At 40.3% G+C, this 23,487-nt stretch overlaps 2 protein-coding genes across 9 annotated transcripts in view; one reads left to right on the plus strand and one right to left on the minus strand.

Annotated features, from left to right (window-relative positions):
* OFD1 (OFD1 centriole and centriolar satellite protein) overlaps positions 1 to 10,493 on the plus strand; it is a 111,199-nt gene extending 100,706 nt beyond the window's left edge. For both annotated transcript variants that reach the window (XM_073614867.1, XM_073614868.1), the window contains exons 22-23: positions 2,632 to 2,687; positions 8,056 to 10,493. In XM_073614867.1, the coding sequence (XP_073470968.1) occupies positions 2,632 to 2,687; positions 8,056 to 8,101 (102 nt within the window). In that variant the 3' untranslated portion in view covers positions 8,102 to 10,493. The remainder of the gene's footprint in view (positions 1 to 2,631; positions 2,688 to 8,055) is intronic.
* An 8,710-nt stretch (positions 10,494 to 19,203) lies between these two features.
* GPM6B (glycoprotein M6B) overlaps positions 19,204 to 23,487 on the minus strand; it is a 162,857-nt gene continuing 158,573 nt past the window's right edge. For 4 of the 7 annotated variants that reach the window (XM_073614870.1, XM_073614873.1, XM_073614872.1 and 1 more), the window contains one exon: positions 19,204 to 20,616. In XM_073614870.1, the coding sequence (XP_073470971.1) occupies positions 20,467 to 20,616 (150 nt within the window). In that variant the 3' untranslated portion in view covers positions 19,204 to 20,466. Of the gene's footprint in view, positions 20,617 to 21,988; positions 22,548 to 23,487 lie in introns of those variants that run through there. The other 3 variants (XM_073614871.1, XM_073614874.1, XM_073614876.1) reach the window with 1 other exon arrangement.

Here is a 23,487-nt window from a genome sequence, read left to right on the forward strand (position 1 = left end):
TCTCACCTGTGTCTATGACATGACTTGTCTGTATGGATCTGTAGTCCTAAAATGTATCCAACATGCCCAAGTTGTCATAAAGGAGGACATTCAGTCTTGTGAAATATGAAGAATCGGTTCTTCCATTTCTTCAGTTCTGTTCAGTCTCGAGAAACAAATCACGTAAGCCTGGAGGCCATGTATTCAGACAATGAGCTGGTATACACATTCTGGTGGCCTTTATCGTATGCACTGCTCGTGATTTATTGTAGGTCCACAATGATTGTTTATTACAGTGTAACAAATATTAGAGTGAAGTAAAGGCCAAAGAGACACCCATCACCTAAAGGATTGTCTTGTGAACTCTTTGCCAATAATCAGAAATACAGGGAAAGGTCCACCATATGTGAAAGAAGGAACCCTCCTCCTCCAGGCATCGCCAACAATGGTCGGACACTGCTAGCGTGATCTTATGAAGACTTTTGGCACTTTGTACCATCTGGCTCTAATTTTAAAAGCGTTTTCTTGAACAGAAACATTGAGGAAACCTTTGTGAACCTCGTTTCCACTCCTCATCCTCAAGTTTACAGTCAAGGTCCACTTCCCACGCTTTTTTTCATCCCTGAGGACTTACTCTTCTTCCTGTCCTTCAGCAAAGGCATTTTCTTCGTTATGCGAGATGTCTCAGTTGGTCCATCTTGTGCCTCCACGTGATCAGAGGTTTAAAATGCTCACCACCACCTAGCATAGTCTAACACACAGATGCCTAATATATCTCATTCTGACACTGCACACTCCCTTGCCTAGAGGCAAGCCTAGGCCTAGATTTAGCTGACAGGTTAAATCTCTTAACATGGAGTTGGCAGCTGCTAGTATCAGCTTATTAATTGCATTGTCCAGATGATTGTTGCTAGCATCTGGCTAGTGCTGGAAGCTGGTCGACTGCTGCCTCAAGTAATCTTTTCTTCTGTCCAAATCTACAGAGCATTCTAGCTCAAGCTGTAGTTTATGAAGCAAGCATGTAAGAAGGCTATTTTAAGCCTGCCTTTCGTGAGAGACTTTTCAACTCTTTTTGATGGACAGAATCATTAGTAACGCTACGAAGAGTAGAAGCATTTACCCAGACACAGAAGGAAAGGATTACCAGCATAGGTCGACAGCTTCCTTTCATGTATCAAATTTTTCCCTTTGTTCTTGTAAGTCAGGTTCCAGTTCCTGAACCCAAAAACCACTTTCCATCTTCTCGGACCACGTGGATTCTAAACACTGGCAAGCCAAGAGATCCAAGCCTGCATAAAAAATCCTCCACCATAAGAAAGTTTGTCTGAAGAGTTTTTGAGTAATCAGCATTGTCCTGTAAGGTTGTTTTGTCCAAGGTAGTCTCTGCTTTTCACCTGAATGAGGATAATGTTTTAACTTCCCTGTGGCTGACTCTGGTTCACCTCAAGGAGATCTTTCTCCATTGCCTGGATATGGTGAGGGCTATATGGGTTCACCTTTCTGCCACTACTTTTTTCAGACAGATTCTCTTTCTGTTATTCCAGATGGTCCTAAAGGAGGTTGTCCTGTTTCTAAATTCAGGTTATAGTGCAGGCCAGTGAGTTGCAAGATAAAGTTTCTGCTTTTCCTGTTAAATCTGGCTCCACTGGGGTAGCGAGTGCTTCTTGGGCTTTTTACTATCAGGTCTCTGTGTCACAGATATGTGAAATTTGCAACCCGGTCTTTTGTACATACGTTTGTGACGATAATGACATCTTAGGAACCCCAAACTGAGTAAACAAAAATGGGGAGTTGTCACAAACCGGAGACAAAATCATCAAATTGAACAGTCGGCTCCAGACACAAAGCAGACCACCATATATCACATTACACAACATTCCAGTTACAGCATACTTGACAGGACGTCATATCTCTTAGTCCTCATGTCAAAAAAAAAACTCCAGAAGAGCTCTCAACAGGCAGTATTCTGATCAGTATTGTCTACGATAAAGGCATTTAGAAGCAATATCCATTTGAGTCTGGTTCTACTTGACCTGAATCTGCTCTTTTCAAACAACTCAGGTTTCAATCACTACACATAATTCATGGTCCCGGTTAAAACAAAATTACAAACCTAAAAAATGTTTACCCAAATGTAGAGATATATTCCAAATAGTTTTATACCAAACAGGCCTATGCTATAAGGTATAGCAGGCAAGTTGGTCATATTAACGCTCCTAAATGATATAGGCATCTGATTTATATCACATCTCTATCAAATTGTGACTTCCTTTAGTGCAGTAATATGTTGGTTGTCAGACTGGAAAACTTGGTCATCTGGAAATATTGATACATTTAGAAAAACTGGTATCGAGTTAGTTCCTGCTGAACTATCATAAAACGCTTTAACATCCCCTTCAGAACACTTCTCAGGAGGCAGGAAAGTGGACATGCATGAGATTATCAGAACTTCAGAAAAGTGCCTGGATTCCATTCCAGTAAGGTGACCGAATTATTACTGACTTCTAGAGACCGGGATTGTAGCCAGTAACATCCAGCCACAGGATGTAGCTCTGTGGTCCAGCCTGGAGTCTTTGGCATTTGGCTTGAATTGCAGCCCATGTACCATGTGAAGTGTGCAAACTGTGATTTTTAATGTACTTCATTTTTCAGGTCCCTAAAGAATCAGTGGATGATGTTTCTTTGGTTGAAAAACTTTCTAATGACAGGTAAAACATTAATTTAATTATAATAGTCACCTAGGTTTATATTGTATTATTTACTGTATTTTTCGCTCCATAAGACGCACCTAGGTTTTAGAGGCGGAAAACAGGAAAAAAAATCTGAACCAAATGGTGTACTAAAATATTTACCAGTGCCCATGAAATGCAGCCTTACCAGTGCCCATGAAATACAGCCTGACCAGTGCCCATGAAATGCAGCCTGACCAGTGCCCATGAAATGCAGCCTGACCAGTGCCCATGAAATGCAGCCTGACCAGTGCCCATGAAATGCAACCTTGACTAGTGCCCATGAAATGCAACCTTGACTAGTGCCCATGAAATGCAACCTTGACTAGTGCCCATGAAATGCAGCCTTACCAGTCCCATGAAATGCAGCCTGACCTGTGCCAATAACTCCTGGTTCCTGGCCCTGTTGTGGCTTGCTGGTCTGACTCCTCTCCCCTTCTCTTCTGCCCGTTGCAGGCGGGCATTGATTGCCGAGGGACTGGAAGGAGCTTGTACTTGGAGTGGGGCGGTGACCAATGCAGGTACACTATAGGTTTGCAGCAGCAGGTGAGAAGGCCCAGTGCGCAGAGAAAACCGTAATGACATTGCATGGGCATGCCTCCGTGCACTGGGCCTGCTCACCTGCTGCACAGCTTCCTGGGCTTCTTCTACCTGGGCCGGGACCCCTTCCCTTGCTATATGATCATCATGTGTGCCGGGCCATGCCTGAATGAAGATGGTCGCTGCCACCGCAGACCAGTCTAACCCCAGTGAGTTCCAGCAGACGTTGCCAGCCACCTCCCTTCTGCAGCCATGCCCTCAGACCATGGCCAGCCCTGTACGTTACGTAACACAGCGGGGGGGGGGGGGAGACTGGTCAATATTCACACCATAAGATGCAGAGACAATTTCCCCCATTTTTTGGGGTGAAAAAAGTGCATCTTGTGGAGCTAAAAATACGGTAAATACTGTATGACGGAAGGGAACGGATGTTTTGTCTATGCTTTCCTTTGGCTACACTACACTGTGGACAAACTACATGTGTGTCTCAAATATATGTAAGGCTTTTCTTCCTTTCATTTCTCCCGTTTTTACCGTTCCATTTCTGGCACTGGCTATTTGTTTAATTCTGGAACCCCAAGCATATGGAAGGCTTCATTTTTAACACACGCCTGTATTTCCAGTTTTGAATGGCAGTAACTTTTGACCACTATTTATAGTGTAACCCTAATACAATTGGAGCTAATTCTTAAAAGTTTTGGGAGAAAACACTTAATAGAGAGAGAGAGAGAAATGTGGTGTTACTAAACCATTGGTGCTGTTTGAGGAAACGCGTTGGAAACATTGACTTGCTGCTTTTCATTGTATGCAGTCTGCAGCAACCATATGTGCTGGTGGGGGCTTATGGGTTCAGTGATCCTAATACATCACACTGAAACCCTACAAAGTTTCTGTATTTCTGCTTGAATGACATGTAAATGTCATCTGACCTTTTCACTATAAGAAATTGAAAACTATCCTATTTACACATGCATTCAACGTGTTTAATTGCGATATCTTTACAGAATATATGGTTTTGCCAGTCTAGGGCATTGATGGAGAAAGTGTGTGTAAACATCTAGGGTAATAACCTCTTAAAAAAGAGGGTATTTGGAATTAGAGGTTCCAAAAAGTGTAGGATATTATAATTCATCAAATGAATATATCCGATCTTTTCCATGCCCGAGGGTCACTCTGTGGCCATTACTGTCTGATGAGCGCTTTGATATACCACTTCGGGTGAAGCAGGAATAAGACAGCATGTGCACTTTATTATCATGTGGTGATTGGATCTACTAAGAAGATTGTGTTTTTGATTTATATCAATTAGAGGACATTAATTTTTTTTGCACTATATTCGCTTTATTGGCATTATATGATTTAATTTATTGCATATGCACTATTGCACTTTAATATATGACAGAGTCAACACGATAAGTATCTATTTAATATGCACTATTGATGCGCCCTATACTGTTTGTCTAAGGTGGGAGAAAAGCCAAACTCTAACTATTCTTGTTACAATGTTCCCTCCCTCCTCCCACCTACCTATCTTATTTAACCCGTATGAAAAAAGATGTGTGTCCATACCTATTTTTAATCTGCTCTGGTCCATCCACATTGTCCTGCAACTCCGTCTCCCCTGTGTCAGTGACTGGCTGCCTAAGGGGAGAAGAAGGATGTCCAACAATAGGTGCGCCATGTGATCTTATGGGTGATGTCGCGGCTCCGGAATTCACAACTGTTATCGAGTGTTCCCTTACTGCTTCAAGCTCAGGTGACTGGAGCTGATTGAAAATAGGTACAGAGATTTTTTGTTTGCTCTTTTTACAGGTTAGACAGGGTAGAAGGAGGTGGAGGGAAAATTTTTAAGAATAGTTATAATTAGAGGTTTCCTCCATTTTCAAGGCTCGTTTGCTCTCATGGGAGCTGCTTTACAGTCAGCAATTGTGGCTGAAGGCGTGTGCCAAAGCCTTAAAGTGGATGTAAACCCCTTTCATCAAATCTGACCTGGGCACATATATCTGTAGTGCTTACTTATCTCTCTCAAAAGCCCTAAGTCCTGTATCTTTCTGCTGTTTTGTTCCTCTGACAAGTTCTCTGAGAGGGGAGATAAAAGCAACTGAAAATTTGTGTCGGGATGGGTGCTATAAATAGATTATCAGAGATCTTGTCTTGTCACAGCACAGCTTTGTAAGTATCTTTGTGAAGGGGGCTGTGTGTGCCTTTCCTCCAATCAGCTGTCTCACAGTGTATGCCAAGACTCCGCTCCTACTGCTGAATGAGGAAGTAAAAATTCTAAGATGATGTTAGCATTCTAAAAAATATAGAAAGCTGAAGACTGCAGATATGCATGTAAAACTTATGTAGGGAGATTTGTTTAATCTCTGGGTATAGGAGAGGGTTTATATCCACTTTAAATTAGTACTAAACATTTTTTTTTTTTATTAAATAAAAAAGATTTTATGCTTAACTGCTCGGTGGCTTACCCCCTCTTTTTTGGTCTCCCACTGATGCTGTCTGCTCCTTCCTGTGGGTGCCTTCTTATCAAGCTATGGGCTGGGGGCACCTGCACAGGTGTGCTGACAAACCGGACTGTGTGCATTCATAGATGCGCGGCTCAGCCAGAATAGGATTTGACTGACAACAGCAGGAGGCTATGGTGTCTGGTGAAAGCAAGAAAAGAGAGCAGTACTGGATTGGTGAGAAGAGTTGAGTAAGTGTTTTGGGGGGGGTGAGGGAACAGTTAGGGTGTTTCTTCCCTTGATGCAGGGAATCCATTAAGGTAAAAAAAAACTATTTTAACTTTAAGATCTCTGTAAGGTCTGGATCCATTGTATAAGAAGAAAGGTGGGATTCTCCTAGTGGAGATACCGAAACAAGCGGAAACTCTAAAGATTTTTTCATGTGCTGTCAGTTTCTAAGTGGATGCCTTGAAGTTCTCCATTCAAAAACCATTCTCTTTTTAGGGGTGTTTAGTCTGTCAATGCATAGGATTTTGTGGCTAAAGTTTTGTTCAAAGGAGTTACCCTGCAAGAAGCATGTGTAACGTTTGCCCTTTCAAGGAGAACATTTGTTTGGTCTTTCTTTGCATGATTACATCCAAAAAATGATGGTGTGTAAGAGTACCTTGTTACCACTCAAAAATTCCGTGCCTACAGTTTAGAAACCTACTACTCCATCCACTTCCAAAAAGCATTTTGCCAGTCTCAGGCCTTGGGCACCAAGCCCCAGATCCAATTCCAGAAAAGGCCATGGACTGCAGTTAGTCAATCGGATTCCCTCTTTGTGCTTTCAGAAGGCTCAAACAAGGGTCACGCAACTTCCACATCTACCACTTCTCGATCAATCCGATTATTTCTCAAGCTTATGGTCTGAAGGGAAAAGTTCCACCGTAAAGTAAAACAAAAGATGAATGTAGTGTATTTAATGTATACAGACTGTCATGTTTGGAGAAAACAATGTTCTGCATAGAATTACCAAAACCTTATTATGTAAATCATTGTGGGCGAATTATAACTCTTTTGCCTCCTCTTCCCTCTGTGTGTGGCCTGTACAGTATTGATGCTCTGTATCTAGTGCACCATTACCAAGTCCTGTTTTAACTACCTCAATACTAGCATGTCTCTTCATTTCCAAAAAATGGTATTCACCCTGGGTTATCTACTTTTAGTGGAAACAGTTTATCAATCTATCACAGAACTGAAAAATTTCCTGGTAATGAAGGGTTATTACAGGCTGATACTCTTGTCGTTAATAAAGTATCTGACTAAGCAGATTCTAGCTAGCAATCTGTGTGTCCCTTCTTTGCTAATTGCAAAGCCAACATAAACGGAAAAGCTTGTTATGAGAGAAACAAACATTGTTTTTTACTAACATACCTCATACATAAGACCATTTAAATCATCCAAGAAATTTCTATAAGGTCTTTGGCTGCCGGCCTGCAATCTAAAATTCTCCAAAGTTTTTTTGTTTTATTAAATATAGCAAAAGTCCAAAAAATTGGAAAAAGCCAACAGAAGAGCGGCTCAAATATAAGACTTGCCAATTTTTAAAAAGCCAGGTCCACGCCTTGACCTTGGTATCACAAAAATTATATGGTGTGATGAAAACCATCCATTCAAGCAAGATATATCAAAAAATGTAAATAAACTTTACATATGAAACTTTTAAATACCTCTGATCTGCATCTCCAGAAAGCTTTTTGTTGAGGTTACTGGCAACAAAGAAGGTTCCACTAGTTATTAAATATAAGGGTTTATATTCCTTTTTTGGAATAGTGACCTTGGTAGATTAAACTTTTTGTTCAGGAACAATATGCAATGTAAATTGTTATAAATATTTTGTTTTGTTTATGCACACTTAAAGTACCTGCCTTTCCTCTTTTTGAAAATACTCCGACACCAATTGCAAATCTCATAATCTTGAGAGACTGTTTTTCAAAAGTATACAAAGATGTTTCTCATTCTACAGACGCCTCATATTTGAATTTTTACATCGTTTCCCTTGTGAAAGTCCTTCCTCCGTGGGGGGGGGGGGGACATTACTAGGCTTTGAAATGGAGTGTATTTTCTTAAAAAGCAGCTGGACAGGAAGAGAGGTGAATGAAAGTATTTTGGTGCTTTGTCTTGTTTGTAGAGTAGTATATGGCCAAATATATACCCCACATATTAGAATATCATTCATGAAAAAGGTAAAATACAAGATTTCCTAGGATTCCATTAAGGGCTCTTACATGGCCTTTTTGCACAATGTGTATAAATCATGTAATTGTGAAGCTACCCACGTAGATTTCTGCCTATTAAGATCATTTTGTGTCTTTCTTCAGTATCACAGCTCATTCTATGGGAGAAGCAGATGAGGCGTCCTGGTAAACAGTCGTTTCCTCTCTTCAAGATGAATCCAAGTCCTTTGAATTTTCAGACTAATGGTTTGTGTGACCGGCGCAGGCTCTCTGTTTGATGTGCCAGTGTTGGCAGGAGCTGATTCTTATGGCAGAAAATGTTGCATATCTTCCTGCTGAGCCTGATAACTCCTCATGTCTGCAATTGCTCATTAAGAAGACACCAGGAAGGAAATATCTTGCTATGCCATTTTAAATTAAGCCACTGTAAAAAGAAAAAAACTATCACAAAATAATAGCAGCTATTGTGGACCCCCTTTGAAAATGCTAGTTGCAAGCTTGTATTGTTTACTCACAAGCCCTCGTACTTTGAGACATTAACTTAAAACTAGCATGCACTATATGCATACCTGCTGTATGTCATTGTCTCAAAGTGTTGTAGCTAAGGGGTCAGCAGGACAACCAGGCAACTAGAATTTTCTGAAAGAGATGACAGCAGTAGCAGCTGCAATGTTTCTTTTGTGACCAGTTTCCTCTAATATGTGAAATCATTATATTAATGCTTTGTGTGTGTGTGTTTGTGATCTCAAGAGTCTCATAACTGATCCTAATTTTGAGCGACAAATTTTTTTTTAAATAAAAATGTGGATATAATGCATGTATCTTCCCAAATGTTATAGTTCATACAGGTAAGAGGTTTTCTTTTGTTTTAAACCTCAAAAGCATTGTACAGACAGGTTTCATTGTATGCAAGAGCAAAGTGTACAACAAACTTTTGTAACGTTTTTGGCAAGCCATGAACAGCTTTGTCTAAACTAACTAAAGTGCCATTCAGCTGCAGTTTGGGGAGGTTAAACCCTGATCTCAATAGGTGTGCTGACTGTCACTTTAAACAAGCTGGATAAATAAAGTCTTGCGCTATCATAAGTGAAAACAGTATGTAACATATATGGAAAAGTACTCAAACATGAATCAAGTCCAAAATTCTCTCAATCCAATAAAATGGTGGTGAAAAGTAGTAGTAGATCTGGTAGACAAGGATCAGAGATTAAATGAGTCACACTCCCTCCACTACAGGGGTCGACCACCACTAAATAGGTAAGTTATGCTCTTACCAGAAGGCCAGGACTCCCTTGACAGGAAGGCCAAACACGCTTTGGGGACTCCCCTTGTTAAACACGCTCCAGCAAGGATCGTAGAAAAAAACAGAGGTATCATCTCAGGGTGTAATCCACAATGGAAGCCATGGACTCCCAAATACGTAATATAAGTGAAACAAAAAACTAGTGTAAAACCTTTAAAAACTAGTTGGATGAGAAATGTGCATATATCAGTAAACATCCAGGCAGAAAAATGGCGTCCACCCTGACTTCCTGGTAGCACGATGATGACGTAAAGAAGTAACTTAACCCTACATGTTTCGTCACCATAGGACTTCTTTCGGGGGCCTTCTACTTTTTAAACAAGCTGCAAGTAGGCTTCAGCACTACACAAAGCTTGTCAAACACCTGCTAGTAGCTTGTTTAAAGTGACAGTCATCATACCTTTTTAGATGTTTGTTCAACATTCTTATACTGGACTAAAAGTTTTCTCAGGTTTCAACACAAGTGTTTGAAGCTTGCTGAACGCTTTAAAATGCTCCACAAAATCTTGCTGTACACACTGCTCTTATACAAGTTAAAGCTCATGTGAACAAAGCCAGACTTGCACAAATAATTGAAAATGTCATGTAAGTGTATGGCTACCATACTAGATTAATACAGTAAAGAAGTCCATTTCATGGTAGTTAACATGGCATGGTGTTTCAGTACACTTTCGTAAATGCATACTCCATGATGTATTTAAATTGAAAAACATTTGCCAGTTGATGTACAAAACGTACCTGTACTGCAGTGATTTACCACATGATATCTTCCAGTCATTTACATCTATTATTTCTAAAAGATGGTTGAACCTACCTACCTGCTCCATATTTCTGAACTCCATTATCCAGTGACAAAGATTTAGAACAAAATGGGTCAATAACCCTTTTTTTTTTAAAACACACAAATGGGCAATACATGATAAATTTACATACAACAAATGGTTGTGGTAATTAATGACCACGTTTGGTACATTTGAAATAAACTTGCAGCTTTATGGGAGCCTGGTAGTACAAAACATGCTATATGTTAACACACCATTGGCATGAGACCAGATATTCGCTAAATTAACCTAAGTTTATTGTGCTGCCCCATAAGGCACTCTTGGCAAAAGGCAGCTAAAAACAATACTGCTACACCTAGGTTAAAGTTAAACCACAATTTGAATGTATTGTAAATATATTTATATAATAAAATAATGTTCTGTGGTTTTTTACAAACACGTTTTCTGTTACTCAGATGTTATTGATTGTTTTATGCCTTCTTAATAAAATCTGTGCACCTGCATGTTATTGGGTAATTTTTTTATTTTTTATTTTTTTATGTTTGTGCACTCAAATAGGATAATGGGGATGTTGGCCATAGCGACTAATCAGAATTCTTGTTTAATTTTTCCATAGAATGAAACGTGAAATCTGGTTCCCATTACCAACTCCACTCTTTCTGCCTTTTTTCTTTTCTCCAGTTTTAAAAGTCAGCACCAGTTATAGTAGATTTAAATCATTGGTCTCCAATTGATTTGATTCAAAAAAATGTTTCTGCATTATAAGCAAAGAAAAAAATGTGATTATTTTTAAAACGTAGAAGCTAAATCTATTTGACTCAGATTTCAGATTAGCTTTCTTAGGGTCTATTGAGCGAAACTGGAATTATTGACAATCTTAGAGCGTACTATTGCTGCCTACAGGAAGTTGGGACACTGGCAGGCAACAAACATTAAGCTAGCCCCCTGTATAACCCCGCCTCCAAACACCATGCCTATGTTTTTTGCTAGTAACAAACAAATGGCCCCTTAGTTTTTTGCTAGTGTTCTAGGAGGTTGGAAGTTTTATTCTATTTTTTCTATTCAATATCCAATACTCTGCGAAAATGTATTGCTTTAATTTAAGACTTTTAATATGCTGCTTGAGCTGGTCTTTAGCTATCCAGATCAGTGTATCCTCAGCAATAGCTATGGAGACCCAAGTTGCTTCCCACTGGATGGAAGATTAGGGGCCTAGCCTGAATTGTGTCCTTTAGGCACTGGGTCCTGCTTTTGGTGCTTTCCAGACCCTTGCGTACTGTTAGCCACAGATCGCTTTCTTGATTCAAAGCTGTGATACTGGTGTAACCCAGTCTCTGAAGACCCCCTTCGCGAGTAAGGCCTTCGTGCTGAAGCATATTGCTAATTCCTCAGCTTGGCTTTGGAATTCCTACCTGCACTCAACTGGACTTTAAGTTTTTACTGTATTTGTTGGCTGAAGGGTTCTCTCCAGGTCCAGCGTTGTGACTGGTGTGACCCAGTCTCTGAAAACTCGCTTTGTGAATAAGCCTAAAAATGGGCCAAAGATGACCTGCCTTGTCTCCTTCAGGCAATGAGCTCTGTACTGTGACACTTTCCAGACCTTCCCCAAGTCCAGAGCTGTGGCACTGTTTTTCCTGTGACCGAGTCTTTGAATACTCACTTTGAGTAAGTCTCTGGCTTTAGTTAACATATTCTGGTCTGTGACCTTTGACCACTGGACTCAGTTTTGAAGTACATCCTAGACCTTTTGTGTACAGCCTTATTACTCTGCAGAGTATTATCCATGTCTACAGAATTGGCATAGCATTTTGGTGTGACCCAGTCTCTTTCAACTCAGTAGTTGAATAAGACTGACTAGGCTTAAAGAGTGGGAGCTTTCCCATGGTTTCAACTTCTCTGCTCCATTTTTAAACTTCCAGCTGTTGTCCTTGTGCATGACCAGGAAACCAAACTCCCCATATCTTGAAGCAAAGAGCAGTCAGGTTGTACCTCTGACATTCTACCCCATTCTAAAGGGAAACCCAATTCGGGTGAAGTCAGATAAAGCCACCACACTGGTATATATCAACCATAAAGGGGGAACCTGGAGCCTGGCTATCTTGAAGGTAGCCATCACATCAGTCAGAAGTGTTTCTGAACCAGTGGCTTTTTCCTGTAAAGAGCCTTTCCTCATTACTTCACAAAGAGAAGACTGTATTACGCCCAAGACCATCCTTTCTTCCAAAGGTGGTTTTCAGCATTCCAGCTCAGTGAGGCCATCGGGTGCTTAGGAGCAGGACACAAGGATGACAGAACAAAAGAGGTCTCTCTACATTCGATGTAGTCAGATCCATTAATGTGTACCTAAAAGCTACTGCTTACATTAGGCAAACAGATTCCCTGTATGTTCTTTCCTCAGGACTTCTAAAGGAGCACTCTGCTTCAAAATCCACCATTGCACAGTGGACAAGGAACTTAATTACAAGAGACCATGCTCATTTAAAAAAACAAAAACAAAAAAAAAAAAAAAAACACCTCCTCCTGCCCTGTTATGCACCCACTTCTCCAGATCTGTAGGAGTATCCTGAGCCTTTAAAGTGGTTGTAAACTCAAATGGCTTAAATTGATCTACAAAGTGCTCAGTGTCAATGCAGTGCAAAATAAAGTGCAGTCAATAAAGTTCATCAGTTGTGCAAAATAAATAAAGTTCATCCAATGTGAGGTACAGGTTTGGTGACACGTTGATATAATCCTGGTGACTTCCTGTGCTCCCCTCCTGGGTCCCCACTCACCAGATGAAGATGACAAATACGCCTGTATTATATATCAAGATGGTGCCTCCCGTCCAACGAGTAAATTGGTTTGTTGTGCCTTTGACTTACCTGTAAAATCCATATCTTTCAGTACAGTTTAAGATACAGGGCCCTAACGCTCCTTGTTGCTCTGCTTTGCTTGCTACAAAATCAGGAATAAGGTAGGGTTATAAGGGAAGCTCCCCAGGGAGGGTGTCCTCAAAAGCTTGCCAGTGTCCAATCATCTAAAGGTTTGAGCCTATAGCCAATGTTTTTTTTAATATGTTGCCTGTGTGCTGTGCTATACTTGAAGATATGGAGTTTACGGGTAAGTCCAAATTCCTCTTTTCTCTGTTTCTTTCAAAATGTATTACCTTTATTCTACAGTGCAGGACACAGGAACTGATTCATAGATCCTGGGCTATATGCTGCTGCTACCTTCAGGTGATAGGACACTGGCAAAAGCTTTGCTGGGTCCACCCCCTAGAATCCCTGTATGACCCCACCCACTCCTTGAAACTAATTTTTTTGCTAATGTTCATACTTTTTTTTTCTAAAGTGTTTATTCAAGTTTACAAAAGAACAATTGAGCATCATTTCTCCCCTCGCAGAGGCTAGCTTTAAAAGTTGTAACAAAGGTTGTCTTATACAGTGGCAAAAATGAGACAATGGAAGATAACAGAGAGCTGACATAGCAGCAGTAACTGGTCATTACATTATAAACCATTAAAGTCAAAAGGCCCTGGAGAGGCTCCCCACAGCTGTGAGACGCCCCTCAGGCCTGTAAAGGCCCAAGCAGTGGCGCAATATACAGTCTATGTAAATGCAAGAGAGTTAGGGAATAAGAGGGGACGTGAGAGGAAATAGACAAGAGTGTAGCACGATGGGATAATGTATTGTGCACCTTTTAAAGCAAGGCACAGAAGAGAAGATAAAAGAAGGGAGGGGGAGACCGGAAGCCAAAAGGGAAGGGAAAACAAGGGCTTGGAAACATTGAGGCTGCCCGTCAGAGTAGGTCCAAGCTCGCTTGAGGGAGGGCATATGTCTGCTACAATTCCCAGATCTTAAGGAATTTAGCATGGGAGTCATTGTGGATGCTGGACATCTGTTCATTGAGCATCAGTGGTCATATGGTCTCTCACCCCCTGGAAGGGGACCGAGGGCTTTCTCCAGGCTTGGGCAAGCATTCTTTTAGCTGACAGGAAAAGGTCAGAAGCTAGCTTCTTCTATTTTTTTTCAGCAGATTCAGTTACTTTTGTGACTGACACTTATGTCATGATCTGAATGATTACTGCCTTTATTAGCAGTTTCCAGATTTGTGACCCTCTGGGAAATCTTGGGGCCCATACCAGAACCCCGGGGCTGCAAGGGTTGGTCTGTGATTTTGCTTTGGGCACTGGATCCTGCATTGCATGCTCAACTTGGCATATGGCTCAACAAGCATTTACACCCACTGCTCTACAGAGGAGAATGGAGGGTCTAGACCAGGGATCTTCAAACTACGGCCCTCCAGCTGTTGCGGAACTACACATCCCAGGAGGCATTGTAAAATGCTGACGTTCACAGACATGACGGGAAAGATGGGAACTGTAGTTCCTGAACAACTGGAGGGCCATAGTTTGAAGACCCCTGGTCTAGACCATTAGTGTGAAATGGGCCTTAGTGTTTTTCTGTTTTTTTTTTGTCTCACTTTTCTGCCCAATGGTGTTGCTCTAGTGCAGTGATGGCGAACCTTGGCACCCCAGATGTATTTTAACTACATTTCCCATGATTCTCCTGCACTCCACAGTTTAGTGGAGCATCATGGGAAATGTAGTTCCAAAACATCTGGGGTGCCAAGGTTTGCAATCACTGCTCTAGTGTTTACCTATTTAAATAGGGCAGCCTTTTTTTTTTTTTTCCACCTTCCAATCCAAAGTTCCTGTCTGAATTGTGGCATAGTACCTATAAAATTCCTGTGTACTTCCAGCCTCCACTTTTTGGCAACAAAGGTAGATGGAGAGACAGCGATTGGCATTGATTGTTGAGATTCCCAATACTAGATGCCCTGAACCCCCTTAATCCACATCCATTCTCCAGGTAAAGATTTTCACTTGGCAATGGAAAATTATGGGTGGTTGGGAGTGGAAACACACAGGACAGACAGCAGTGAGTTTGCTGCAGATCCTGAGGAAACTCCAAGTTTCTCATAAGTTGATAGACCTTGCTCCAGGGGAAACCACTAACACTGACAGTGCTCCAGGCCCTTGACTCAAGCTCCCTTACAAGTGTGCAACATGCGGCTTGTTTGACTAAGAAAGAATTTAACAGCAGCTGTCACCACTTCTAGAATCAGAATGAGCTATCAGCCCACTGTCTACTGTGAACTCATTAGCCAAGGCAGTGCAGACTAGTCTCTGGATAGATATGCCTAATGCCGCACTGCCTCCATTTGTTCAAAAATGCACAAAAATAAAAAAGAAGAAAGCCCTTTCCTACTCTGGATCAGGCAAGTTTGGCCTTCTTCTTTACCTCTCTTACCAAAGCTCTTCTCCCCCGATAGCTCAGTTTGGCTGGACAGCCAGCTCTAGGAAGGGTTCTGGTTGTCCCAAACGTCTTCCATTTAAGGATTATGGAGGCCATTGTGCTCTTAGGAACCTTAAGTGCAGCAGAAATTTTTTTGTAACCTTGGCCAAATCTGTGCCTTGCCACATTTCTGTCTCTGCGCTCTTCAGGCAGTTCCTTTGACCTCATGATTCTAATTTGCTCTGACATGCACTGTGAGCTGTAAGGTCTTATATAGACAGGTGTGTGGCTTTCCTAATCAAGTCCAATCAGTATAATCAAACACAGCTGGACTCAAATGAAGGTGTAGAACCATCTCAAGGATGATCAGAAGAAATGGACAGCACCTGAGTTAAATATATGAGTGTCACAGCAAAGGGTCTGAATACTTAGGACCGTGTGATATTTCAGTTTTTCTTTTTTAATAAATCCGCAAAAATGTCAACAATTCTGTGCTTTTCTGTCAATATGGGGTGCATTCATTAATGAGGAAAAAAAAAATGAACTGAAAAGATTTTAGCAAATGGCTGCAATATAACAAAGAGTGAAAAATGTAAGGGGGTCTGAATACTTTCCGTCCCCACTGTACATATACACATGCATTATCTCATAAAAGGGGGTATACCCCTTACATTTTTGTAAATATTTTATTATATCTTTTCATGTGACAACACTGAAAAAAAAATGACACTTTGCTACAATGTAAAGTAGTGAGTGTACAACTTGTATAATGCCCCGGTCGGACATTGATCGGACATTCCGACAACAAAATCCTAGGATTTTTTCCGACGGATGTTGTCTCAACTTGTCTTGCATACACACGGTCACACAAAGTTGTCGGAAAATCCGATCATTCTGAACGCGGTGACGTAAAACACGTACATCGGACTATAAACGGGGCAGTAGCCAATAGCTTTCATCTCTTTATTTATTCTGAGCATGCGTGGCACTTTGTGCATCGGATTTGTGTACACACGATCGGAAATTCCGACAACGGATTTTGTTGTCAGAAAATTTTATAGCCTGCTGTCAAACTTTGTGTGTCGGAAAATCCGATGGAAAACGTCCGATGGAGCCCACACACGGTCGGAATTTCCAACAACATGCTCCGATCGCACATTTTCCGTAGGAAAATCCGACCGTGTGTACGGGGCATAACAGTGTATATTTGCTGTACCCTCAAAATAACACAACACACAGCCATTAATGTCTAAACCGCTGGCAACAAAAGTAATTACACCCTTAAATGAACATGTCCAAATTGGGATCAATTAGCCATTTTCCCTCCCTTGTTAGTGTTACAAGGTCTCAGGTGTGACTGGGGAGCAGGTGTGTTAAATTTGGTGTTATCGCTCTCACTTTCTCATACTGGTCACTTGAAGTTCAACATGGCACCTCATGGCAAAGAACTCGGAGGATCTGAAAAAGAAGTGTTGCTCTACATAAAGATGGCGAACCTTGGCACCCCAGATTTTTGTAACTACATTTCCCATGATGCTCATGCACTCTGAAATGTAGTTGAGCATTATGGGAAATGTAGTTCCAAAACATCTGGGGTGCCAAGGTTCGCCATCACTGGCCTAGGCTATAAGACAATTGCCAAGACCCTGAAACTGAGCTGCAGCATGGTGGCCAAGACCATACAGCAGTTTAACAGGACAGGTTCCACTCAGAACAGGCCTCGCCATGGTCGACCAAGGAAGTTGAGTGCACATGCTCAGCGTCATATCCAGAGGTTGTCTTTGGGAAATAAACGTATGAGTGCTGCCAGCATTGCTGAAGGGGTGTGGGGGCGGTCAGACTGTCAATGCTTAGACCATACTTTAGACAAGCAGACTAAGGATATGGATTACTGGAACCATGTCTTGTGGTCTGATGAGACCAAGATAAACTTATTTGGTTCAGATGGTGTCAAGCATGTGTGGTGGCAACCAGGTGAGGAGTACAAAGACAAGTGTGTCTTGCCTACAGTCAAGCATGGTGGTGGGCGTGTCATTGTCTGGGGATGCATAAGTGCTGCCGTCACTGGGGAGCTACAGTTCATTGAGGGAATCGTGAATGCCAACATGTACAACATGCCATACTGAAGCAGAGCATGATCCCCTCCCTTTGGAGACTGGGCCGCAGGGCAGCAGTTAAACATAACGACCCCAAACACACCTCCAAGATGACCACTGCCTTGCTAAAGAAGCTGAGGGTAAAGGTGATGGACTGGCCAAGCGTGTCTCCAGACCTAAACCCTATTAAGCATCTGTGGGGCATCCTCAAATAGAAGGTGGAGCGCAAGGTCTCTAACATCCACCAGCTTCGTGATGTCTTCATGCAAGAGGGGAAGAGGATTCCAGTGGCAACCTGTGAAGCTCTGGTGAGCTCCATGCCCAAGAGGGTTAAGGCAGTACTGGAAAATAATGGTGGGCACGCAAAATATTGACACTTGAGGCCCAATTTGGACATTTTCACTTAGACCCCTTTCACACTGGAGGCGTTTTTTGCCCTAAAAATAGCACCTGAAAACGTCTCTCAATGCTCCCCAGTGTGAAAGCACTCAGCACTGCGCTGGCAGGACGTTAAAAAAACAAAAAAAAGTCGTGCAAGCAGCATCTTTGGGGCGGTGGAAGAGCAATGTATACAGTGAGGGGAAATCCCTCCAAAGTGAAGAAATCCATGGATGTCACCAGAACTAGTGTCCCCCATTGGAAGATTTTTTTCCTCTATTACTGCTCTGGGGAAAACCAAAAATTTGGGATTTCCTTTTACATTCGCTTTTAATAACAGTAAAAATGACAAATAGAGGGGCTGAATATCCCCAATGGGAGCAATAAAAACCTTAACCAATAAAAAAATCCCTCTCCACTCTATCCCATTTTTAAAAAAAAGTTTTGCCTTAACTTTACTTTAAAGGCAACATTTAATATTTCTGTCTGTTGTAGCATGTACTTGTGTTAACAATATCCTGTTCTCTTTGTATTGCGCACTGTTTGAAATAGGAAAGCAGGGGGACTGGTAGGAACATCGGTTCTTTCACAAACTGGCCACACGCTCTAGACAAGAGAGCACATCCATCTCCAGCATATTCAGTTTTCTGATTGTGTTGGGAGGGGACAGCCTGCCTGTCCGCCAATGATCAGACATTCTTGTGCAGCTGAGAATTGTGTGATCACTTATAACGAAGAAAAAAGGAGAATATATAATATATATATATATATATCTATCTATATATAGATAGAGATCTCTCTCTCTCTCTCTCTCTATATATATATATATATATATATTCTTTTTTCTTCCTTCTTTTAAGCGATCACATTATATATATATATATATATATATATATATATATATATATATACACACACACACACACACATATATATACATATATATATTTTCTCAGCATCGCTCAGCGCTACCCTGAAACTTATATTTTCTGGCAGGGAAGATCAGACACAAACCCAAACCCTCATCCAGCATAAACCTTGTTACAGCAAGTTTGGACAGTGTGCATATACTTAATTAGCCATGTATTCGTCTACGCATGGGTATGCTGGCAGAGACACATCCAAGTAGTCATCTACATGTGGGTATGCTTCCATACATAGATGACTACATGACTGTGTCCTTCACATGTGGGTATGCTTCCATACGTGGATGACTACATGGCTGTGTCCTTCACATGTGGGTATGCTTCCATACGTGGATGACTACATGGCTGTGTCCTTCACATGTGCGTATGCTTCCATACGTGGATGACTACATGGCTGTGTCCTCCAATAAACTACTAAAGAAACAGAATTTCCAGTAAATACAAAAATCCTATTTTATTAAACATAGCGTTACTTCTATATAGATATTTGTATAAAAAAAAAAATCTTAAATCATCACAAAAACCACTAGATTTATCTACAAATATTTATTATAACACTTGGATATAACTACAGGAAGCCCTTGGCACTGATAGAAAATATTGATTCACTGTTAGGTTACAAAAATTTATACATAGCAAAAGGTAATGCCTTTTTACATAAAAATAGAACACTAAACAGGAGATCAAAGGAAAACTTCCATCAACTACACAGAATAGAAAAAAATTAAGACATCGCCTTCATTATCCATACATTAGGACACTGGGCTAAAACAATCACCTGCATTGCAGTAGAAATAATTACAAGTTTTCCATGCATTGGCTTTAACGAAAAGCTAAGCTATTATGTTACATTTTTTTTTCTAAATACCATAAAAGTCTCATTTGTAACTTGTCAAAAAAAATCCTCTCAGGATTGTAACCAAACAAAATACCCAAACACTGTCTGTTCACATTTTAGTCATTAGGTAGACTGGGCATTGTTTTTCTAAATAAGTACCGTCTACAATTCACATTTTTTATTTTTTTGTAGGAAGTGCAATTGTCAAAAATAATCACAATTAACCACAGAAGTATGAAGGACCTACAGCAACAATGTAATACTATATCTTTAATGCACCACTTGAATTTTTTTTTTTGTTTGTTTTTCATTAGTTTAGACGAACACTATTGAAAGATCATATTTATAGACTGCAAGAAGGGAAACTGAAATGAACGTGGTTTTCTCTCGGTGCAGAGGAGATCGCTGTCTTGTGTACAAACCTCAGTTCACAAACTCTAAGCCAATTCCTTTCTTGATGCTCTAGCAGATCTGAATACTTCACAGCTCTAGGCACAAGTGTATATGTGCACGTATATACAACACTGGGTTCATGGTTTCATTCCAAAGTAACACTACTTTATACTGGGATTCCTTCATATAATTAGACTTACTGAAAATAATTATGGTAGATGCACATACTTGGTATTTTATCCAAGTATCCAACCCAGCCACTGAGTCGTCCCCTCCCCCCTTCCCCGATTTGGAATGGCGTATTCCAAAAGAGAAAAAGGAAGCACCAATGCATTCAAAGGGCTTCCTTTCAAAATGCCTGAGATTGAAATATGTGAGGGAAAAAATTTAAACATTTTTTTACTCACTGTAATTTGTTTAAACGGTACAGCTTCATGTCCAAAACCATGTTATGTTTTTTTTTCCTTTTTTTAATTTTTTTATTCATTTATTTTTTTTAATTGTACACGTCTCCATTAATTGATTAGTCACAAAGGCTACCGCTTTCTCATGCTGTTAATGTTTTATGTGTAAGAATTGAGCTGTTCTTTGGATCGTGACTGGATATCTTGAAGTTCTTGCTCTTCTTTAGCTTTAATTTCTTGGTAGGCCTGCATTTTGCTTGCATCCTTTAAGTAGGCCCAATTAGAAGCCAGAATCATGAGGAAGTGGATCTGCAAGAGAAGGGTGAGCACGATGGCTAGTAAACGTGTCAAGAGGCAAAGCAAGCAGCTTGTTAGAGTCCTATAAGCAGCAGTAGTTTAATAAAAAGCAAAATTAACTTATGTTTTTATTAACTCTTTAGTGAAAATTAACAAACACATCCATTCATGCACTTATTAGACTATGGTGATCAGAGTTAAAGCTGAATTCCGGGATAAGCAAATATTGTTTAAATGCAAAAGATGTGTATTCTTACTTGAATTTTGGTGTACTTTGTGTTATTTCATCCAGATCTGTGCAGTAATCCTGTATTAAGCTATGCCTCAAGACTGGGGAATACGGCTGTCTCTCCTTGGGTAGAGTGTCTGGTCTGGAATCAGCTCCCTTGTAGTTTTATGCAGGCAGCCTGTAGTGGGTGGACATGCTTGTCCTTCCCACAGATCAGCTTTTTGCAGCACAGTGATCATGTCAAATTGACAAATTCATAAATGGGTTTGCAAAGACATTTGGTGCGCACAAAATGGATTTCTAGCCTTTGTGGCTAATAAGGAATATTTTTCAATGAATATTTTTGTCCCCAGAGTTCAGCTTTAAATAAAGCAACTAAGGAAGTGAATTAGTAAGATAACGCAAACAAGTCTATAAATGTGTTTGCAAGGTGGTTAAAGCAACAGAAATCGAATTAAATCGCTAAATGAATGTTTTGCGTGATGGTTAAAACAAACCACCCCCCAACCCCCCACCCTAGAATAAAAACAAAAATAAATGAAACCAAATTGCTTTTTATTTCTTCTTTTTTTTTTTTTTTTTTTTTTTACTCTGTGTAGAACATTTATATATAAGAAACAATATTGTATCATTGATACACAAGTGAGGAAAAAAAAAAATTCAGGACATACTAAAATAGAAAACACATGGTCTGTTAAATAGAAATTTTCTTCATATATTACACAAACTGTGGAGGTAACGGTTTTATAAACAGAAGCATGCAGTCCACAAATTAGTGTTTATTGCCATTTTATTCAACTACAAAAATAGGTTATAAAAAAAGAAAAAAAAAAAAAAAAAAAAAGAATCCATTGCTAGTGCTCTTATTCTTCTTTCAAACTTCCATGTCAATAAAGAAACTTGTATCCAGTGATAATTGTGTCACGCAATACACTTCCTTTGCACTACTATTATCTGTCAAACCTTACATCACTTCCTTCTTTCTTGCTTATATAGCCAGCAGGGCCTCCAGTACTTGCAGGTCAAACTGGCCTTGAATCTAGTGGCCAAAAGCCTATGCTCCTTTTATGGTTTTGTATTTATTTTCTTTGCTGAGATCTGGCTAATAAATGATCAGTAACTAACTTTTAACCTGTACATTTGTGTCTATCTTGCAAAAAAAAAAAAAAAAAAAAAACTCAGGTTTTCGTTACATGGGGCATGTAAGTGCAAATTATGCATTTGTTACTGATTAGTAGGAACTGGTAGAAAATGTAGCTGGTGTATATATATGTGCATGGCCGTAAGGATACAAGATCCACCCTGATCCTCTGACATGTATGACTATATTGCAGCTAAGCAAAGCTGACTAGATGGAAGGCACATGTGACAGAGGTCATTACAATACGCCAAACTGAGTGTGCTTTTCTTAAAGTAACAGATTTTAGCCAGACCTCGTCCACTGTTGTGTTTACATACAATACTTTTATTATTGTTATCATAATAATTAATATCTAGGACTCTATTAAGCAAGACTATTTACAAAAAAAAAATGTAATTGAAAAATTTGAAATGCTAGACTGAGTTTTTAGTCCAGGGTGTCAGTGGCAATTTAAGCTACAACAATACAGTCTTTCTATTGCTGGGACTAAGGTTAGAATTTAGTGCAGCAATCCTCCCGACTCTTAAACTTCAAAACGGCATAGTTATATGTAGTTGCCATCATGTAGATCAGCTGGTGGAAGAGAACAAAATAAAAAGGAGCGTAAGATATGGCACATTAATGCCTCATGCAGCCTTGGACATAACTCAGCTACAGGTTCATTGTGCATGGGTTATCACAGTGGCTAGAATCAACCATCGGTGTCATTTAAGAGACCTCATCTACAATGCACATTCATTAATATGTGTGAACAGGACAGTAGCTCGAACTGGAGTGTATAGAATGCAAGGGTTGTATTGGTCATCAGTTATAATTTAATCAGAATGTATATGCCCTTACGCACATGTTTTTCCTTTGGGTTACCATAATATCGGGGACTTCTGGCTCACTCTTCTTGCAGGATTTCCAACAGCTACAAACTATATAAAATGCAAACACTACATTCATCCAGCCAGCGAGGGAGCAATTCTAGAACCTGATATTTCATTATCCTGTTCTAGCTCTAGTGATGTGTCGGCAGTGACAGGATCAATAATGTGATGTGGTACTAAGAGCAATGTGTACAGCAAACTTTTACACAGTACTGCGGTGTCAAATTTGTGGCTCTGCTCCAGATTGATAGTGTGCTCCATAAAAAAAAAGCAAGGAATGCTTAAAAAAATCCACTGGGATTTGTCTCAAGGATCATTCAATATCTGAAAAGATGGGCCACACCAAGCCACTGCCATTTTTTAAGTAAGCTTTTCTCTCTTCTGAACATCCCACCTGACAAAGCCTCCTCTGCTGATGCATTTCACCATAAGGAAAGGCCTAGCTATAAGTAAACTTCAAGCAGCTTTGTTAACAGATTTAAAGCCCTTCAGCTCCACTTTAGGCTCAGTTGATACTAGTGTGGCCCACATTTGCTTGACCATGGCAGCCTTGTGCATGAAAATGCACAAAAAAGGTGCAGGCACCTTTTAAAAAATGCGGCTGTGCAATTGCGCTGTGGGCTGAGATGCACGGGGGTGCC

The sequence above is a fragment of the Aquarana catesbeiana genome, linkage group LG02 (assembly GCF_042186555.1).
Source record: "Aquarana catesbeiana isolate 2022-GZ linkage group LG02, ASM4218655v1, whole genome shotgun sequence".
In the NCBI taxonomy this organism is placed as follows: Eukaryota; Metazoa; Chordata; class Amphibia; order Anura; family Ranidae; genus Aquarana; species Aquarana catesbeiana.